Consider the following 20,129-nt stretch of genomic DNA (forward strand, 5'->3'; position numbering starts at 1 on the left):
TTTTATTGACATGGCATATGGGAATATATATATATGGACAATCTAAATATCAGATTATTTTGGCCCTCTGACCTCTTAGTCAAGGTCCATTAAGGTATTATCAAGAGAGTGAGCTGTCTAGTTAGTTAGTTAGAGATGTCATAGGATAATATTATACAGTATGCTTGTGTTAATCAGGTACCGTTATGTAAAAATCAATACATATTATCTAATGCCTACCTACTCCCTGTAAAGGAAATACTGCAGAGAGCACGAGCTTCTTGTTTTTAGATCTTTTTCTTTTCTGCCAAAGTTTCTTTTCTTTTCTTTTCCTGCAGATGAGTGAAGTTCATGTCATCTTGGTTAAGGGATGTTTAAGGGGTGTTAAACTAGGGGTGTCAAATTATCGCGTTAATTGCGATTAATTAATTACAATGCTATTTAGCGCGTTATGTTTTTTAATCTCGTTAATCTAATTTTTAATCTCTTGACGTCATTGATTTTGTATGAGAGTTGCTATGTTATAAAATCCGTTTTTATGTGCTGGGCTCCTTGTGCTTGACTTGTTGGGGGTGGAGTCACGTCGTGAGGTCAAGGTGAGAAGTGGTGATTAGCTTACAGTGTGGATATGGAGGCGCATCTGAGAGTTGTTGGCCCAATGAACGGGAAATTTGTATTTCATAAACGCCCCGACGGCACCATTGACAAAGGTAAAGTGGTCTGCCTAGAGTGTAAGAAGGAGTTTGCTTACCACCGAAGCAGCTCAAGTTTGGCCTATCACCTCAACGCAAAGCACCCAGCCGCGAGTGCAGCAACAGCTAGCAGTGAAGACGTTAGCAATATAGCAAGCCAGAGCAAAGCTTTTCGCCAAACAAAACTAGAGAATACCCCTCGTATGAGCAAGTCTGCGACCGACAGGCTGACTAATGTTATTGCCAAGTGGATAGCGATGAACTGTAGGCCGATAAATATAGTAGAGGACGAAGGATTGACAGAGGTGTTGCAAATTGCGTCCAATGACCCGTCATACAAGCCGCCGTGCAGGACTACAGTAACGACCAAAATCAGCAAAATGTACGACGGCGAAAAGAAAAACAAACTTGAGATTTTGGCGGAGGATTCTCCCAACTGTGTTGCTATAACCGGAGATCACTGGACCTCAGCTGGCAACCACAGCTATTTTGGGGTGACTGGACACTTTATTGATAGTGAGTGGAACCTCAACTCATTTGCACTGACCGTCATGAGAACAGAAACCAGGCACTTTGCTGATAAATGCGCCGAACAGTTCCTCAAGGTAGCAAATGACTGGGGTATTGAAAACAAGATATCCACCATTGGCACAGACAGCGCAGCAAACATGCTGGCTGCTATGAGAGCACTTCCATATGAGCACATCGCCTGCAATGCTCACATTCTCCAGAGGACCATCACGGTATGTCTCGATAGCAGTGGTTTTGTCGGTGTACTGGCAAAGTGCCGCAAGATTGTTGGTCATTTTAAACAAAGCCCTGCGAGTACCACAGAACTTAACCAACAACAAGTAGCACTCGGAAAGAAGAGCGATCAACTTATACAGGATGTACCCACCAGGTGGAACTCGACTCTCGCAATGGTCTCACGCCTCCTATGTAACCGAGAGGCTGTCCAGGCTACGTTGGACCAACAGAACCACAGGTTGGTCTTGCCAACCGAAGCTGAGTGGGCGAAACTGCAGAGGCTGGAGCTCCTGCTTGAACCATGCAAGTAAGTTCAAATAAACACCTTCCCATTTTAATTATATAAACTACTGTTACATGTGTAAAATCAAAATTAATGAACATAACAAGGAACTTTTAAGGACAATTAAATTGGAAATCAGTTACACTTTGATTTAAATGAATCCAGCTAGGTTTATTTAGCAAACCTCTCCACCTCTGCAGGTATGTGACAGAGCTGCTGGGTGGTGAGGCCTACGTCTCTTGCTCTGTAGTGCTGCCTGCTTTTCGCCATCTGTACCGTGTCATGGACATTACTGATGATGATCCTGCCTACGTGGTGAAGTTCAAGAATGCCTTCCAGAAGGATCTGGCAGCACGACGAGCTAATGGCAACGAGATATGGTTCGAGGTGGCCACAGCATTGGATCCACGGTTTAAGGATTTGAAATGTCTTCCAAGAGAAAAGAGGGAACAGGTAGGACAATAAGGTTAAGCTGGACTAATGAGTCCAATTCATTATCAAATCAAACTTTTATTTATTATATGGAACACAAAGTTCTTTACAAGATTAAATAAAATAAAAAAAAAAGCACTTAGTTTTAATCACAATCATTCATTCATTCATTCATTCATTCATTCATTCAGGTGTGGACCATTCTGGAGAATATGCTCCAGGCAGCAGAGCCCAGAAGAGCAGATAGTCTCCAGCCCTCCACAGAGGATGATGGACCAGCTCAGAAGAAGAGGAGGAGCGAACTCCTTCTGGGGTCTGACTCTGACTCAGAAGATGGAATTGAGTCTGGAGAGCTGCAGCGCTACAGAGCAGAACCCAGCATCAGTATTGATGACTGTCCCCTGCAGTGGTGGTATGCTCACTCAGGAGTCTATGAAAAGCTGTCAGTCCTAGCACAAAAGTACCTGGCCTCACCAGCTACCTCTGTACCCTGTGAGAGACTCTTTAGCCTTGCAGGCCACATAGTGCAAAAGAAAAGGGCAGCCTTGCTTCCAGAAAATGTTACCAGGCTGGTGTGTCTTAGCGACTGGCTGAGGAAGAAGAAATGAGACACATGTGGTCAGCATAGCTGCTGTGTCATTTGTAGCCTACTAGAATAGATTGCTTGATGTTCAGCACTTTTTTTTGTGATGGAAGAATACTTTGATGTGCTAACTTGCAGCACTGCAATGTCAGTTTTATTTTTCATTATCTGAAGCAGAGGAATTTCAGTGCTGTATTGCTCAGAAAAGAGCAACTCTGATGTGCTAACTTGCAGCACTTAATTTATTTGATTTTATTTGTATTTATTTTTCCACTTATTTTACAAAAGAATACAACAGTATGTAAATGGTTGCATCTGTTTAACGTTTGTTAAACAATAAATGACTTTATAAAGTCACTTTCTTTGTTATATCAGTCTTTTGGTCTGCCACAATAAGTTGAGGGCTTTCCTCAGCTATTTTTAGGTGAGATTAAAAAAGAGATTAATTAGATCAATTAATTAAAAATCATAATTAATTAATCTCTATTTTTTTTTAATCTCTTGACAGCACTAATTAAAACACACCGAATGAAAACTAGCGAGGTATGTCCAAGTTTTCACAAGTTTTGGCCTGAAAGGATGTACAAACACACACACACTAAAATGGCAGCGGTGAGAATGGTTTATTGATTTGTGATCAAGACTGCAGTGACATTTCAATTCTTCTAAACCAAGAGAGGAAATTCTGCTAAGGTTTTTTTTGTTTTTCCATGTCTGTTTTTGTGAGTGTAATAGCTGTATGTAGTAAGAAAGAAAGGAGTTGGGTGTGTGTGTGTGTGTGTGTGTGTACACTTCTACCCAGCACCAATCCTACAGGGAGTTTCAGATAAGGTTCAGTGTAGAAACAATCAGCACACAGAATGAAGTGAACATGGCGAGAGAAGTGAAATCTCAATGGAGACAAAGATGGCAAAAAAGGAAGAAAAGGTGAATAGGATAGAGTCGAAAAATAAAAGGATTAAAGGAATTGAAAAACATCAATTCAGACAAGAGGCAAACAATGGGAGCGTTAGCAACTGACATAAAAAAGGTGTGTTTGAGACATAAAACACACAGGAAGATACTTGTCCACACCATCCCTTTTAACTGTCATTCCATACAGTTCATGCTAGTCAGTACTCTCAGTTATTTATTTTCCTTATCTTTTTTTCTTTGATCATAGCAAACTGTAGAGTATAGCAATGCTTTTGTTTGGTGCTTGATATTAATTTCCCTGAGGTATTATGATGAAAAACCTTTGTAAATTCAAGACTACATATGGTAAGTCTGGCTTACCATGTGCATAGTAAGTATGGCTGTATTTCATTTACAGTCAGAACCATTTGTATTAGAAAATGGCACAAATTTTTCAGACTCTTGTATTGCTGAGCTGGTCAGTGCATGCCTCCTTAAGAATGTACCAGATTGTTGATTTGGAGACAATTTTTCTGCCATTTCTCAGTTTTTTCCAGCTTCCTTCAGGTGGATTGACCTCTCTTTTGAATTAAATCGACAATTCAGTTGAAAAGCTATTAAATAATAAAGGGATAGCTATTCTGCTTCCAAAGTAAAAAATTTCAATCAACTGCAGATCTTCTCTCTGCTTATGCTGTTATAAAAGAACAAGGGGAGAGGCCTCATTTGGCCATGAAACAATCGTCAGTTAATTATCCACTTACTCGCCCTGTAGACGAGGGGGTGTATGCTGTATAAAAATTGATGTAATTCCTAAAAAGTTAATACAATACTTTTGTTAAACCATTTGAATTAAAAGCTGACAATCTGTAAGTCAATCACATGTTGATTGTTTGACTTAAATCTAAAGTGGTGTTTACCACTGAGTTCAATGTGGCACTGAACAGATCAGGGGCCATACTGTTTTAGTAGCACATCTGAAGTCAGCAACACTTCATAGAGTTCATCTGACTTCATCTGGAGCAGTGGTTACCACTGTTGCCTTTCTTTATGGTGCATTAAATAACTTTAAACACAGTGACATGCTTCACTGAAAAAAATTCGAACCTTGAAATTAAGGGGCGACCGTGGTTCAATGGGTTGCGAAGCTCATCTTGTAACCGGAAGGTTGCTGGTTCGATCCCTTGCTCTGTCTGGCTTGGTCGTTGTGTTCTTGGGCAAGACATTTCACCTACCGCCTACTGGTGATGGCCAGGGGGGCCGATGGTGCAATATGGCAGCCTTGCTTCTGTCAGTCTGCCCCAGGGCAGCTGTGGCTACAACTGTAGCTTGCCTCCACCAGTGTGCGAATGAGTAGCGTAATGAGTAAAGCACTTTGAGGGCCTCGAAAAGCGCTATATAAATGTGTCAGGAGTAGTGTCGTGGACGAGAGAAGGAGGACCCAATCGCTGGACTCACAGGCAGGTAGGTGAAGGTGGATGTTTATTGCCGAAGGAGTGAGCAAACAGTACAGAGGGAGGAAATGGCTGGCTGGCTGGCTGACTGAATGAATGAATGAATGAACAAAGGACTGGCTGGCTAACTGAACATACAGACGACACTAACATCAGACGTACATCAATGACACGACAAGGATCGGATGGAACTGAGGACTTAAATACATGCTGGGTGATGAATGATTAGAAACCGGTGAGTACGCAGCTGAACTTAGTCTGACTAATGATACATGGAAATAACTGGAACACAATACGCAGGCGGTATGCTGGCACAGAAGACACAGATGTGAAAATAAACTGAACATGACAAAACAGAAAACACTGGGTCAACGACCCAGGAACCCTGACAGTACCCCCCCCTCCAAAGGCTGGCACCCGACAGCCAAAAGAAAAAAAAAAAACAGAACAGGGCGGGCGGAGGGGGCCCAGGACGGAGGGACGGAGTCCACACAGAGCCAGTTCAGGTGGGCGGCCAGTGGCTGAGCCCATACAGTTCAGGTGGGCGGCCACGCGGCCAGTGGCTGAGCCCATACAGTCCAGGTGGGCGGCCACGCGGCCGGCAGAGACGCTGAAGTCGACGGCGACGAGGAGAAGGCGGCCAAGGAGTAGCTGCAGAAGGCGGCGCGGGAGCCGGCGGAGACTGAGGAGCAGCTGTAGGGCCAGGCAAAGCAGAAGCCGAGGCAGAGTCTGAGGCCGGACCAGGCGAAGCAGAGGCCGAGGCAGAGTCTGAGGCCGGACCAGGCGAAGCAGAGGCCGAGGCAGAGTCTGAGGCCGGACCAGGCGAAGCAGAAGCAGAGGCCGCGGCCGGACCAGGGGAAGCAGAGGCCGAGGCCGGACCGGGCGAAGCAGAGGCCGAGGCCGGACCGGGCGAAGCAGAGGCCGAGGCTGGACCGGGCGAAGCAGAAGCTGAAGCTGAAGCCGGACCGGGCGAAGCAGAAGCTGAAGCCGGACCGGGCGAAGCTGAAGCTGAAGCAGAAGCCGGACCAGGCGAAGCTGAAGCAGAGGCCGGACCAGGCGAAGCTGAAGCAGAAGCCGGACCAGGCGAAGCAGAAGCCGGACCAGTAGGCGCGGGAGCCTCTGGCTGGAGACAGGCCGGGCCAGCGGGCGCGGAAGCCCCTGGCTGGAGACAGGCCGGGCCAGCGGGCGCGAAAGCCCCTGGCTGAAGAGCCGGAGAGCTCACAGCTGGCTCTGGGTGCTGCGGCTGCAGGTCCGGGAACTGAACAGGACGGTAGACGGGTGACTGGACTACAGACTGGATGACAGGAGAAGACTGGACTACTGACTGGAGGACAGGAGCAGACTGGACTACTGACTGGAGGGCAGGAGCAGACTGGACTACTGACTGGAGGGCAGGAGGAAGCGGGCGGGGTACACAGCCGAGCCTCCATTGAGCCGAGGTGGTAGGCGGAGCCGCTGTGCCATGGCGAGGCTGAAGGTCCGGTGAGTAAAACGGCTGGCGGGCGAGCGAGGAGCGGAGCGGCGGGAGAGCGAGCAACCGAAGCTTGGCCTGTGATGCCCACTCTCCGCAGCGAATGCTCCGGTGCAGGTGAGGCAGCAGGTGGGGGAACGCGGCGTCTCCGAGGCCCGCCCAGAGCCAGGCAAGTCCCCTCGAAGACGTGCTCTCTCTCCGCGAAGAGCCGCTGTTTTCCCCGAAGCCCCTCCGTCCAGCGAAGGAGCGCTGCCTCCTGCCACTCGAAAAGTTCAGAGTCCGCTGGGTCCACAACGCGGGGTCGTGTCATTCTGTCAGGAGTAGTGTCGTGGACAAGAGAAGGAGGACCCAATCGCTGGACTCACAGGCAGGTAGGTGAAGGTGGATGCTTATTGCCGAAGGAGTGAGCAAACAGTACAGAGGAAGGAAATGGCTGGCTGGCTGGCTGGCTGGCTGACTGAATGAATGAATGAACAAAGGACTGGCTGGCTAACTGAACATACAGACGACACTAACATCAGACGTACATCAATGACACGACAAGGATCGGATGGAACTGAGGACTTAAATACACGCTGGGTGATGACCGGTGAGTACGCAGCTGAACTTAGTCTGACTAATGATACATGGAAATAACTGGAACACAATACGCAGGCGGTATGCTGGCACAGAAAACACAGATGTGAAAATAAACTGAACGTGACAAAACAGAAAACACTGGGTCAACGACCCAGGAACCCTGACAAAATGCAATCCAATATTAATGTTCTTTCACGAATTTTACAAGATATATCGCGGAAAAACGTTGCTGATCTGTTGTGCTTTACAAGTTATTTATTGAATACATTATTAAGGAGGCAACTGAATTAGCAAACTGAAATAATAGAAATCCCTTTAATAACACTGGTCCCTAAAAACAATTTCTGATTGAGTTTGTCCGTTGCAGAAAGCCAGTATATTCGTCTAGTCACCCAGTCCTGTATATAAGCAGGTGATGATCAAAAGACTGAAAGTCCGAGGTCAGAGTCTAGCCCCAGACTTTGGACACTTTCACCCTGAGGAGAGACCACTTGTCTGTGTGTGTATGATCATTAAAAGGATTGGCATAAAATGGTTATGATCTGCCTGTCTTTGTGGGCATTTTTCAATTTAAGGGAGACTTGTATTTTAAGCATTCACTGAAGCTTTTGCTCCCCTGAAGAGATGAAAACTAGCGGGAGATGAAAACATTGTCAAATCAATAGACCAAAGAAAAAAAGTAATGGGCAAAACATCAATACCATTTTTTCTTTATGTTTTTTTTTCTTCACTCTTAGGGATGTGCCATGCCCTTTTTTTAACCCATGTTTCATGCTTTCTACTTCTGCACTCAATTACAGGCACCCAATTGGGAAACTGTTTATCTTGACCAACCATGTGTAATACTTTGACCACAGCGGTAGATGGATAATAATTCATTAATATTAATTCAACATTTTCTTTTTCCTGCATCCTTGTATTTATGCTAAATCTGGATGAAAAGGTGGTATCTTGTGTTAAAAAGCAGGCTAAAGATCTTGAGAAAAACTGGAAAAATAAAGAGCTTGAAAAGTTGTGCCTACAAGTGTATTGCCTAAAAAACATGCTTCAGAATTCCTGACATCTTGTATTCTGAAATTAAGAAAAGACATCTAAGAAAAGCCCTGATGTGTGGTATGTTGCAACAGTCAGAACATCTAAGGAGTAGAGAAATACACACACACACACACACACACACACACACACACACACACACACACACACACACACACACATACATATATATATTTGTGGTGAACTGAAATGCACAGAAGCACAGATATGCGTACTGGGCAAAAAAAGCAGGAAGACTGCAAAATCTGAAATCATGTTAGAGGTGACAGAGCAAACAAGGTGTTTTTAAATTTTCTGCAGGTCCTAAATGGCTGATTGCGTGTTATTTCTGGGAAATGTCATTGGTATAATTGCAACATTTAACACCAATAGCTAAACTAGTGTAATTAGTAACTTAGGCACCCTTTGAGTTGGCCTTTTCAAATGAAGGGTAATAAGAAAACACTCCAATCCACTGGCCACTTAGTTCTGGTTAACAGAAGGTTTGTGGATCAAGTCAAAAAGAATGAGCAAAGCAACAAGTAACTTTGCTGTAATCCATTCCATCTTGCTCTCCCTGTGTGAATTTTTATACATAAAGGGAAAGATGGTAGTTGTTGCCAATTTGCTTGTTTTTGCTCTGTTACCTTCTTTCCATGACTCTTATTCACTCTCCTCCCGCCCTCAGTCGTTACTAACATAAATCATTGCTGACAGTCAATAAGGCCCTTGTCTTAAAGTTTTAAGCGGGCTGCCAAAAGGTCAGAAATACCTTAGAGAGGTATGAGAGAGTCCAGATACAAACTGCTGATTTGCTGTCTAAGAAGCCAGAGCAATGACAGTGATCCGGCGCTCCACAGACAACAGTTGGGTCCTTCCCTTCCAGATGCAGAACGTCTCTGTATCCAGAGCTCAGTCGAGACATGAGGGAGAGGAAAAATGTCTTTAACCTAGTAGATCTCAAATGTTAACTCGGACCCTGCTGTGAGCCAAAACATATGAAAATCTTCCAACCTCAGCATGACTGATCTGTCACAAGTGTTTAAACAAGACTAAAAGACTGTAGTATTGCCGGATGCTTTTTGAGGGTATAAAATTGCAACATTTTGATAATATTTGACAGTGCTTGCATTTCAACAATTTATAACAGAGGAAAACAATAGTGGATAAGGAAAGTTTAACTGATCATGAATCAGTTCAATCAGTATAGAGCATGACAGAATTAAAACAATCCTGCAAAGACCAGTTGCCCAATACTCCTTCACAGTAATGTAAAAGATACATGAAATTTGTATTTACTCAGCTTACTTTTGTCTGTTATTAAAATTAGATCTGCACCCACAAATGTGCAAAAAACTAAGAAACCCACAACGTCCAGGAACCACTCCCAACTAGAAATACATATATGTTTCCCTTCTGGTTGTTTCACGCCCAGTAGGAAAGCTTCTCAATCAATGAACAGCTGTGCTTGACATCAAACAAGAAAGCGCTATAGATAATTCTATATGTTGCTCTTATTACTCCATAATAAAGTCTGAGCTTTGCATAGTTCCACTCTACCTGTTGTAGTTGCCTTTCTATTATTTAAAAGTATTCCTCCTTTGGTTATGTTAATACCTTTAACACAAAAGATCATTACTGATGTTTTTTCTGTGCTTTTGGTTAAAAATAAAAAGCTGTCATTATTATTATTATAATGCAGATTTTTCCCTCATTTGCATTTATTCTGACTAGCTGCAGGGCATTAAGAGGGAATATTAACTTTTCGATTAGATGTGTGTTGTTGTTTATTTATAATATTCTTGTGTAGTTCTCTAGTAGGACTTGCCTTGGATGAGCTGCCTAACAACAGGAAACTCAGCTACATATCTAATGAACAAGATCTTTGTATTTATGTATAAAATGAAGGATGAGACATTCGGTGAAGAAGTTTTTAGTGGATATCACCTTGTCTTGCTTTTGCATCAGCTACAACAAGGCAACTGATAATAGTAGTATTTCTAATACTGAGACATGTCCAAAAAACACACTGGTCCTGCTCTCACACATGCCTGGGCTTGTCTAGATTTTGGATAAACATAAACGGATGACGCTCCCAGAGCAGATATGAGATTTTCATGTTATATATGATTATGAAACTTTTCAGCTTATACTGCAGGGTATTTGTGAAGCCAGAGGTGCATTTCTTTATGTTTACCTTTGCAATTCAGGATCTGTGGTAGATGCACTTGTCCCTCGGCATTCACCGATGCACAAACAGGCCGTGTATCCACCAGCAGACTTATTCCTCTCAGGATGTGGAGGATACCCATCCCTGCAGTACCCAGACTCAAAGATGACCCCATATCATCAGCCTGTGGTAAAACACACTAGGCTGTTATTATGAAACATAAAGCTAAAGCATAACAGGACAGTTATTTAATGCCAAAATACACTGTGAAGTTAAATTAATTGATTAAAGGTTTTTTTTTTCACCTTTACCCATAATATTAATGTAATTTCCTGCCGTTGATAGTAGTAATATTTAAATAAAGTGCAAATAAAGAACTTTTTTTTTGGAAGTTACTATTTATTTTCTTTGCTTCCTTTTTTTAATAAGTCAAAGAAGTGTTCAACAGACATCACTCAAAGCCCAGAAACATCACTGCGCCCACCTTAGGCATGCTTAAAACATTGCTGGCGATCCATCTTCCTATGAGCACTCAAATAGTGTGGGAGTGTGTGGAACTTTATGAGAACAAAAGCAATATTATTCTTCTAGTTATTATCTCCCCCCCAAAAAATCTTCCTGAGCACAGAATAAATGTATGTGACTCTTGGCTCAATTATTTATTTTTTTTACAGATCACGTAGAAGAAAGATTCGATAGACATCACACAAAGGCCAGAAACACCATTGAGGGTACCTAAGGCATCCTTAAAACATGCTGGCAATCAATCTTCCTGTGAGCACTCGAGATCCAGCCTCTGCTTCTGAAGTTGCAGGGGGCTTTCTGCAGCATCATCTGCTCCCATGATGTTCTCCAAGAGACTTGGAGGGAAGACTTGGACGTAAGTGCTGACAGGGGGCTGTCAGTAAACTGCGTCTGAGCCAGGTTTACTGCACAAGTATCTGCTTGATGTCTGTAACTACCCCTTTGTTGGGAGGTGGGGACCTAATTTTTTAATTACAATGTTAACATAATTAAAGTATTTAGTCTCAAACCCAATTTTGTGTAAAACAAGAATGGTTTACATGTAAAGCCTGGGAAACTAAAGTGAATCCATTAAAACAAAAAAAGGAAGCAGGCAGGAAAAGGAAGATTACCTTCAAGTTATTTCATTTGTTTTTGGCCTGTTTGGCAGTTATGACCAGGCCTGAACAGCCAACAAAGTCCCAGAAGAAATACAAATAATTCAATAAGTAACAAAAGGCGACACATTGCCCCTTCAATAAAATATAAAAAATAGATGGAGACTCCCAGTGTGCCACCAATGCTTTCTCATACACACAGGCAATCAAATCATTACATACTCCCATCCGTTCTCTAAAGAATTTCTCCTCCCGCTAAAAAAGGCTCTCGTTTACTGCCCACCACTTGATGAGATCTTGCGTTTCTTCAGTTGTCCCTTAATTATGATATAGCTTAAATGTTACTTATACTGTACAACAATAACACCTAAGAATAAGTCATTACAGTAGAGAATGGCAAGTACGAGAATGACATGTGGCACTAAAATGTCAAACTTAAATTGTAATTTTAAATTGTAATTTTATTTCAACTTTGATCCAAACTGAATTAACTAGGACAGACACTACTGGTGAGAACAATTAGCCAAAACAACCAAAAACAAATTTCTGTCAGCCCCTTTAAATTTCCAAACACATGCCATTTTTTACATACACAATGACCGCTGTCCATTAATTTCAGTGGCGGTGAACCCTGTGCCTTCTGTTTAGCTAGTGGCAGGGGCAATTTTAGGCCAATTTGAATCAAACCAAAATGAATCAAAGCACCCCCAAAGACTTCTTACTTTGTTTGACAATATTTGCTGTTTGTGTGACACACTACTAAAAATATAAAAAGCATACAGTACTTAATTGAGATGGAACATTTTCACAACAAAAGTATAGCTAACCCCTCCCCCCTCCCAAAATGGTTTGTTCCAGCCTCTCCCCTGCTCTGGCTCTATCCCTGTTGCTGCCAGAGCGATAGTGGCTGAGATGCAGCAGAGCGGCGGAGTAAGTGCCTGGCTTAAAACAAGACATATTAGATGCATTTGCCCTTCAGTTACTCTTTATATAGTTAGGTAGGAGTCAGGCCATGTTTCTTTTTAGCTGAAAAACAATACATCCAGGTAACCTGCTGTGTTGAAAACGTGTTTCCCGACTATGTTTGCTACCCTACAATCCGTCCAACTCTGTAGTTAAATCAGCGATATTTGACCGTCCTGTTGCTCCCATTGAAATGTATATAGCTTATTTAAAATCTAAAACTTAACATTATCCGTAGCTGTTACCACTGTCCTGTTTGAAATGTAATGAGAGAAACTGGTTATTTTGTCATATGTGCATATTGAACCCAAGGTACTAACTAGCTAACTGACTGGATGCCCATTAACCTTATAACTCCTGTTGTGTGTGTGTGTGTGTGTGTGTGTACAGAGAGACAGCCAGGTTCATATAAGAGCAGATCAAATGATCCATCAATAAAGGATAATGTTGGATAAGTGTTTCAATGTTTATATCCTTTATTAGATGTACATGTGGTTTGGTTATTTGCCTTTTGGTTGAAAGTACACTGAGAGAGGACAGTAGAGTTGTCACATGCCCTGTGTTAAAAGAGAATATATTTGTGTGAATAATAAAAAAGACTGTTTACAGTTGAATGATTGTGTCACTCTAAATAACGCCACATCTTGACAGGTGCACCTTTGTGTGTGTGCTACAGTGAATTTTGTGTGATGTGGATGTATGAATTTTAATGCTGACGACTATAAGAAGTGACGGTATGTGGTTAAGGTTTTAATGGTACTGTCCGGTTCTTCATTGCTCTGGTTTTCATATATCTGTGAAAGAGAACAGGAGAATATCGAGAAACTTGAGCAGACAGTACTTCATTATAATTTTATTTCACACTTAAGAGCAAAGCAGAACCACTTTTAGGCCACGTCCAGGACTAAATGTGTCCACTTAAAGCAACAAGAGAGAAACTCTAAGGAAAGTAAGTGCAGTCGAGGTTTTTAGTACTGAGTAAACTGCCTGCATAATTCTGCAAAACAAAAGAAAGATAATTACCTTAACCTTTCTGGAAGATTGAATTCTGTAATTTGTGATAATCTATATAGACGTACCTGTTATGATGGTTAACGCAATTTATGAGATTCACAAATACAAAGAACTGGGTGTGCATTATTTCATTTCATCGTTGTCACCGAGATGTGGAACATGCAGTGTCAAGTGTGACAATTTAACCCTAACATGTAATTTTCTCTCCTGTGTGTTACTAAAGGATAACTAGCATGGTTTGGATTTCCCATGACTCCGCAGCAAGCGAAGACAATTCACTTAAATCTTAGGGCTCTTGAGTATTTTTAAACTTGAAAAAACTATTGATAGCTGGGGTCATCATAACCACTGGCAGGTGAAATCCTAGTATGCCTCTATGCTCATACTTTTATACTTTATAGTACTAGTGCGCATGCGCCAACCAGCGTGCAGCCTGTTACAGTCACTCCTGCTTGTTCTCTTAGTTTAGCTCTGTTTTCTTACGTATTCTTTTTTTTTCTTTTTCTCACTTTTCATCCGTTTATTATCTTCCACTCAATCATGTGGATTGAGAGAGTATTTGTTCTTCTGGTGGCTATTTATTAATAAGTGACTTTTATGTATATGTAAGCCTGTATATATTGTGCTATTCTTAGTTAGTGTATTGTCTGTCTTTGTTAATGTTTGTTTATATATATATATATATATGTGTGTGTGTGTGTGTGTGTGTGTGTATGTATGTATGTATTAGGGGTGCAACGATACACAAAATTCACGGTTTGGTTCGGTTCGATACTTTGGTGTCACGGTTCGATATTTTTTCGATACAAAAAAGAAAATGTTCATGCCTTTTTAATTTGTCATTTATTAAAATTATAAATATATATTTTAACTCAAAAGTACAGTTTTTAAATTTAATGTTGCTGAAACAACAAAGGGATAAAAAAATAAATCTATCTGATTAAGAAATCACTCATCTTTGGAAAAGAGAGTTTATTACAGAGAAATGGCTTCTTCTGGGCTATACTCTCAGCAGCATATTAAATATATCAGGTCCCCATAAGGAGAATCAGGTGCTAACGGTTGTCTAAATGACTCGGGTAAAGTTTGTAGCATATTCGTCATATTCGTTGTGTTCCCACTAGTGCTGTCAGCGTTAATCTCGTTGAAATAACGTTAACGCCACAACACAGCAAATTTCCGTTAACAAGCTACCGCGGATCGCCCCGTGCGTGGGGCTGGACGGCGTCAACACGTTAACGAGCAAACTGCGCTAACGCACTAGTTCCCACCAATGTAATTGAGCATTGCATGGCACATCCGACATACTGTTTTACTTTTGTCCATGACGCGCTTACCTTCAGGGTCATACTTCACATGAAGACCAAAATAGTTCCAAACCCACATCTGAATGAGGGTGGGGGAGGTTCAATTTGCCATGTTGCAAGGAGAGCTTAACTTCTGTCTCGCTAGCTTGCCCTGTGCTCAGTGAATCTGCGTTCGACTACTCCGCCTAGGCTGCACTGTCGAGCGCAGATCCACTGAGCGCTCAACACAGACAGCATCGTCAGAAGGAAAATTGATAAAACAAATTACAAATTTTGTATTGTTCGATACATATGCGTACCGAACCGAAAGCACTGTATCGAACAGTTCAATATCGATATGAGTATTGTTGCACCCCTAGTATGTATGTATATATATAGGGTTTTTGAGCTATCAATATCTGTTTCTTTGTATTCCAAATTAGTATTACCTCGTCGGTATCCTTATCTCTTGTTGTTAAATGTTTGCCAAGTCTATTTTAAATGTTTCGATTGCCTTGGTCCTGGGTCCTTTTGACCCAGTGTTTGTGAGTTTCTGGTGTTCAGATTCAGTAGCAGTCTACCACACCGAGGCATTTGACAGTCTTTTCCCATCCAAGGTGGCTGAGAGCGTTAGGCAGCTTAAGCACTGCAGAGCTCCTCAGGAAAGCTGCTCATTTTAGTATTGCCCTTTAGAGAGTGGTGAGTGGGACTCTTGTGTTTGTTATACTGTGGCATATAGTAGGGTGGACCTTGACGACTGTTTCCCTCTTTTTGTTACAGGATTGTGCCATACTGCTGCTGTCTTGTTTTATCCCGTTCTGTCTTGTTTGGTTTTATTCTGTCTTGTTGTGGCCTGTTTGTCATCTTACAAACATTTATGGACTGGCCTCGACTGACTCCTGGTTTTATGGTCTTTTACTCGGAATTGTTTTATGCATTTTAATCATACTTTTATAAAGAACTGTAACTTAGGGTGTATTTGTTTTATTTGTCTTTTACAAATTTGTTTAACTTTTTATGCTTTGTTGCTTTAGTGGAGGTGTGGCCACTTGTTGAGGGGCTAGGCACGTGAGGTGGAATCCCCTCCCCGATGCATGAGAGTGTACACACCAGGCATAGGCATAGGTAGATTGCACCATTTAGATTTCAGTGTTAGTGACAGTGAGATTTGCAGTGGAACTACACGGGTGAGTAATTGGTGGCACCCTTGGGCACTGCTCTCTGTAGGTTGCCTCCTCAAGTGGCCGGTCTTTACTATTTTGTTTAGTTATTTTATTGAGTTGTTATTTTACTAGGGTATCACCGTGGCAGCGAGCCTTGTTGTTTTAATCATTGTTAAAGTGTTTTAATTAACAGTCTTGCAGACTCAGCCCTGCTACCTTAAGAACTTCTCTGATTTTACAGTTCTATGCTTTAGTAGTTTTTCTTAATAAATTTTGATTCATAAAACTGATCTGCCTCACATCTGCTGTTAATAACGTGCCCGTGGGCTTTGGTAGCCAGTGTAATGTCTACATTGGCTATAAAAATCTTTCCTGGGGTGTAACTCTCTCCGCAGGTGGCGTTGTCAACACCCCTTAGTCACCTTTACTGGTTATCCCTCCTTCGCGCCACCACACATCATTTCCTGTTTTATTGTGAAAGTCTTGTGTTTTCCATGTTCGGTGTGTTTAGTTTTGCTTCCCCTGTGGCTTTATCTTAATTAGCGTCAGCTGTGTTCCCCGTGTATTCTCACTTCCCTCGTTATCCTTCTGTGTATTTATGTCAGCATCTCCCTCGTGGCTGTGTGAGTCTCCCTGTGTTCCCCCTTGTGTTCAGATTCTTACGGTGTGTTCACACCGAACGCGATGGACGCAAATAAAACGCCCCAAACGCCCCTAATTGACGCGTACACATTCGCGTCTCAACGTGTGTCCAAGAAAAATTTTGACGCGCGTGAACCGGAAATGTGGGAGGAAGTTGTGCCAGACCGGTATCTTTGCAAGATGGCAGCTGTTGAGCTAGCGCTTGAAGAGAGAGTCTCCCTTCTCTATGTACTGTGGAGAGCAGAGCAGCAGCGTAAAAGACGTCCTCGCCGTACCTGGGTCCATCAGGTCCTCCAGAGGCGTGAGCAATTTGGTGAGTTTCACCATTTGCTCCAGGAGCTGCGCCTGGATGACGGCCGATTCCAGCGCTATCACCGTCGGCCAGTTTGAGGACCTGCTTTCCCTCGTCGGTCCCAGCATCGCCCGCCTAGACACCAACTACAGGCGCTCAATCCCACCTGCAGAGCGCCTGTCCGTCTGCCTGAGGTTAGTAAAAGTGTTTAATACGGTAGTCCTTTATTGATACCTGTGCTAATATATGCTAAACCATCCATTTATACACTGCTAACATGGATGTGCTATGCTAACAGTGAATGCTGTCGGTGTTTACTGAAAGCAAACTGTGGTATGGAGACTGTTTATAATATTTCTAGTGATACTCAGAAGGTCTCATCAAGTCCCGATTTAATTCAATTTATGCTGTTATCAGTGTTTGCGATGATAGCATGGCTGTGGTGTCACATCAATGTATGCGCTCGGTGTTTGCTGATATCAAACTGTAGCATTAGGACCACTGAGTTAACCTTTGTAGTGATACTCACTCCTTTTTATTTAGAACTGGTTTAATTCTGGGATAGTTGAATATTTGTATATAATCCCTGCAGCTGTCAGACTCTATAACAGGGGTCACCAGCCTTTATTAAAACAGAGTTAGATAAAACTGTGAACAGTTTGGTCCATCTTTAGTTACATGGTTCTATCTTGATAAGCTATGTCTTATCACAGATTCATTTTCGAAAAATATTAATGATTTAAGCAAGGAAAGGGCTACATGTCAACATACAACTCTTTATTTCTATTAATGTCTTACTTCATTCCTACCTGATTGACATGTTTAGGAATTGTGAGTGATTGGCTCACTGTATTGGCAAAAGTTGCTACCAATCAAATTATGATATGTTAAAGTTAAAACAAAACACAACTGTTTTAGATATTATCTAATATATATTTTGTAATTATCCTTATAATTACAAAATGTTTTATGTAAGATTTAAGTTTTGTGATTTAAATCTGACATCACAAAAGTATTTTGGAATTTGAATAATGTATTTTGTAACTGCAGTACACATAATACTGATTTTGAACAATTTTGTCCAGGTTCCTTGTCACCGGGGACTCCTTCAGGACCATCGCGTTCAGTTTCAGAGTCGGTGTGTCCACGGTGTCACTGGCACTGACTCTTCTTTCTTTCTTTTGTCCTCATACAGAATCTGAGTGTGTGCTACATATGTGCTTCCAGGAGTTTGGATTTTGCTTTTTCTTCATGGACGTTTGGCACATTTATGTTTTTAAAAGTCTTTATTTGCTTATTTTATTTTCTATGAGTGCTGCATTTGCATCACTTCATCCCTGTAGTCTTGAATGTTCTTGTATTTTTAGTTATTTATTAGTATTTTTGTAGTTCCGGATTTTTGCCTTAATATCCTTATATCCCACAGTGACCTTGATCCTCAGGTTTGTTTGCATGCTTGCTTGTTTTTTAGCATGATAATTTTATCTTTATTTAGTCCACTTAATCTATCTATACCTACCTGCTATACCTTGCTTGCTGGGTTTGAACCCTCTCTTCGTAGCAGCCCCATTCTTCGTGGCATATATTTAAAAAAAAAAAAAAAAGGTACAGGAAAAGATTTTGGTCTATTACCAATTATTCTATCATAATGAACACCACTAACTATAACCTAAAAATGTTGTAATTCAATTAATATTCAGCAGAAGTTGAACATGATTAGCCTCCATTTGGAAGTCTCCCATTTGTCGACATGCATGTCCCTGACATGTGTTTGGCTAAAAATGATGCTGTTAAAGTAAAGAAGTTATGCAGAGCTCTGTAACGGTTATGGAAACGGGCTGCATAGCTAATGTGCAAAAACTCTGTCGAAGTGCATTTAATGACATGTATGAAAATACATACCCTTTAAAATTAAGTGATTCTGAAACCAGGCACAAGTTCAGCTGTGTCGTAACCAGTGTTGGTCAAGTTTCTTGAAAAAAGTAATCAGTAACTAATTACTGATTACTTCCCCAAAAGTGATCCCATTACTTTACTGATTACTTATTTTCAAAGTAATTAATTACTTACTTACTTTTTAAAAACACGATTTACAACCTGAATAGGTGATAAAGCGATAGATCTTTCAGCCCAATTCTACTTTTTCTACATAATCCATCATACAAAATGTAATCAAATGGAAAGGTCTCTTTTTAAAACTTGTTTTATTAGTTTTAATCTTTTAACTTTATGCATCAAGCAAAAATGTAATTATATGCAACATTCTCTGACTGGAAGAAATTTGTTTAATATTTAAACCTATTTTCTGCACATTCCAGCACATAAAATAAAATATTTTTGTGTGTTTACACCCACTCTTTCAAATAGATGCAAGTAAAACACAGCAGAAAATAAATAAAATCAAAGACTCAGCGGTCCGGTTGCTCTATTTTCACCTGTAAAGCAGGAGTGGGGTAGGCGGAGGTTTACCCTGGTGCAGGTGTGCCGCAGCGGTCAGTGGAAGAATCCGTGAGTTCCTCTGTGAATTTCCCATTACGTCGTAGCGCACTCGGTGCTTGATTGGAAGTTTAGGGGGTTTTTTTCGCTGTAAAAATACGTTTTCTTCCCACGCACAACGGACACTAATGTTTTTGTCACTTTTTATGGAATCAAACTTAAAATAAGGTCAGTACTTTCACACTTTAAACGCTGCACGCTCATACTCTCTCCCGCACTGATATATTATCCATTGTTGATCTGCACACAGCTGTTGTCACGAACGTTGCACGCGCTTACGTCACTGTCGTGAGACATTCTCGCAAAAAAAATCACGGTTTTAGTAACGCAGTAACGCAACGTTCCTACGGGAAAGTAACGGTAATCTAATTACCGTTTTTGCAATAGTAATCCCTTACTTTACTCGTTACTTGAAAAAAGTAATCGGATTACAGTAACGCGTTACAAGTAACGCATTACTGCCCATCTCTGGTCGTAACTGGAGTTGTTTGAACTTTTTCAGAGTCAGTATATGGCATGGCATGAGTCAGCACGACACGTAAATTATATCTACCGTACTTTCTGGACCATAAGCCGCTACTTTTTCCCTAGGTTTTGAGCCATGAGGCTTATACAAAGGTGCGGCTATTCTGTGGATTTTTCTTCCACCACTAGGGGGACTCTAACCAGAATTAGAATAAAAAACAAGATAGATGAAAAATCAATGCAAAGAAGAATACACTACTTTTTCTTTAGCAGATAGAACACGCACAACAAATTACCAACTGGTAATTATTTTCAAATCCTCGCCCCTTCATCATGGAAACCACACGAAGAAGTTCGTATGATGCAAGTTT

General features: G+C 41.5%; 1 protein-coding gene across 1 annotated transcript; it reads left to right on the forward strand.

The window, feature by feature from the left end:
* The first annotated feature begins 377 nt into the window (after positions 1-377).
* Positions 378-2,741, forward strand: LOC143420002 (E3 SUMO-protein ligase ZBED1-like). The gene is made up of 3 exons (XM_076887868.1): positions 378-1,725; positions 1,902-2,154; positions 2,325-2,741. Exons 1-3 carry the CDS (start codon positions 608-610, stop codon positions 2,739-2,741), a joined length of 1,788 nt encoding a protein of 595 aa, XP_076743983.1. The 5' UTR covers positions 378-607.
* Positions 2,742-20,129: the final 17,388 nt, after the last annotated feature.

This window comes from Maylandia zebra, linkage group LG8 (genome assembly GCF_041146795.1).
Source record: "Maylandia zebra isolate NMK-2024a linkage group LG8, Mzebra_GT3a, whole genome shotgun sequence".
In the NCBI taxonomy this organism is placed as follows: domain Eukaryota; kingdom Metazoa; phylum Chordata; class Actinopteri; order Cichliformes; family Cichlidae; genus Maylandia; species Maylandia zebra.

Bases quoted from the DNA above. Each gene is read 5' to 3' on its own strand.
- LOC143420002 (XM_076887868.1), top strand. From the start codon at position 608: ATGGAGGCGCATCTGAGAGTTGTTGGCCCAATGAACGGGAAATTTGTA. The intron at 1,726-1,901 runs GTAAGTTCAAAT...CCACCTCTGCAG, and splicing joins CTCCTGCTTGAACCATGCAA to GTATGTGACAGAGCTGCTGG. The intron at 2,155-2,324 runs GTAGGACAATAA...TCATTCATTCAG, and splicing joins CAAGAGAAAAGAGGGAACAG to GTGTGGACCATTCTGGAGAA.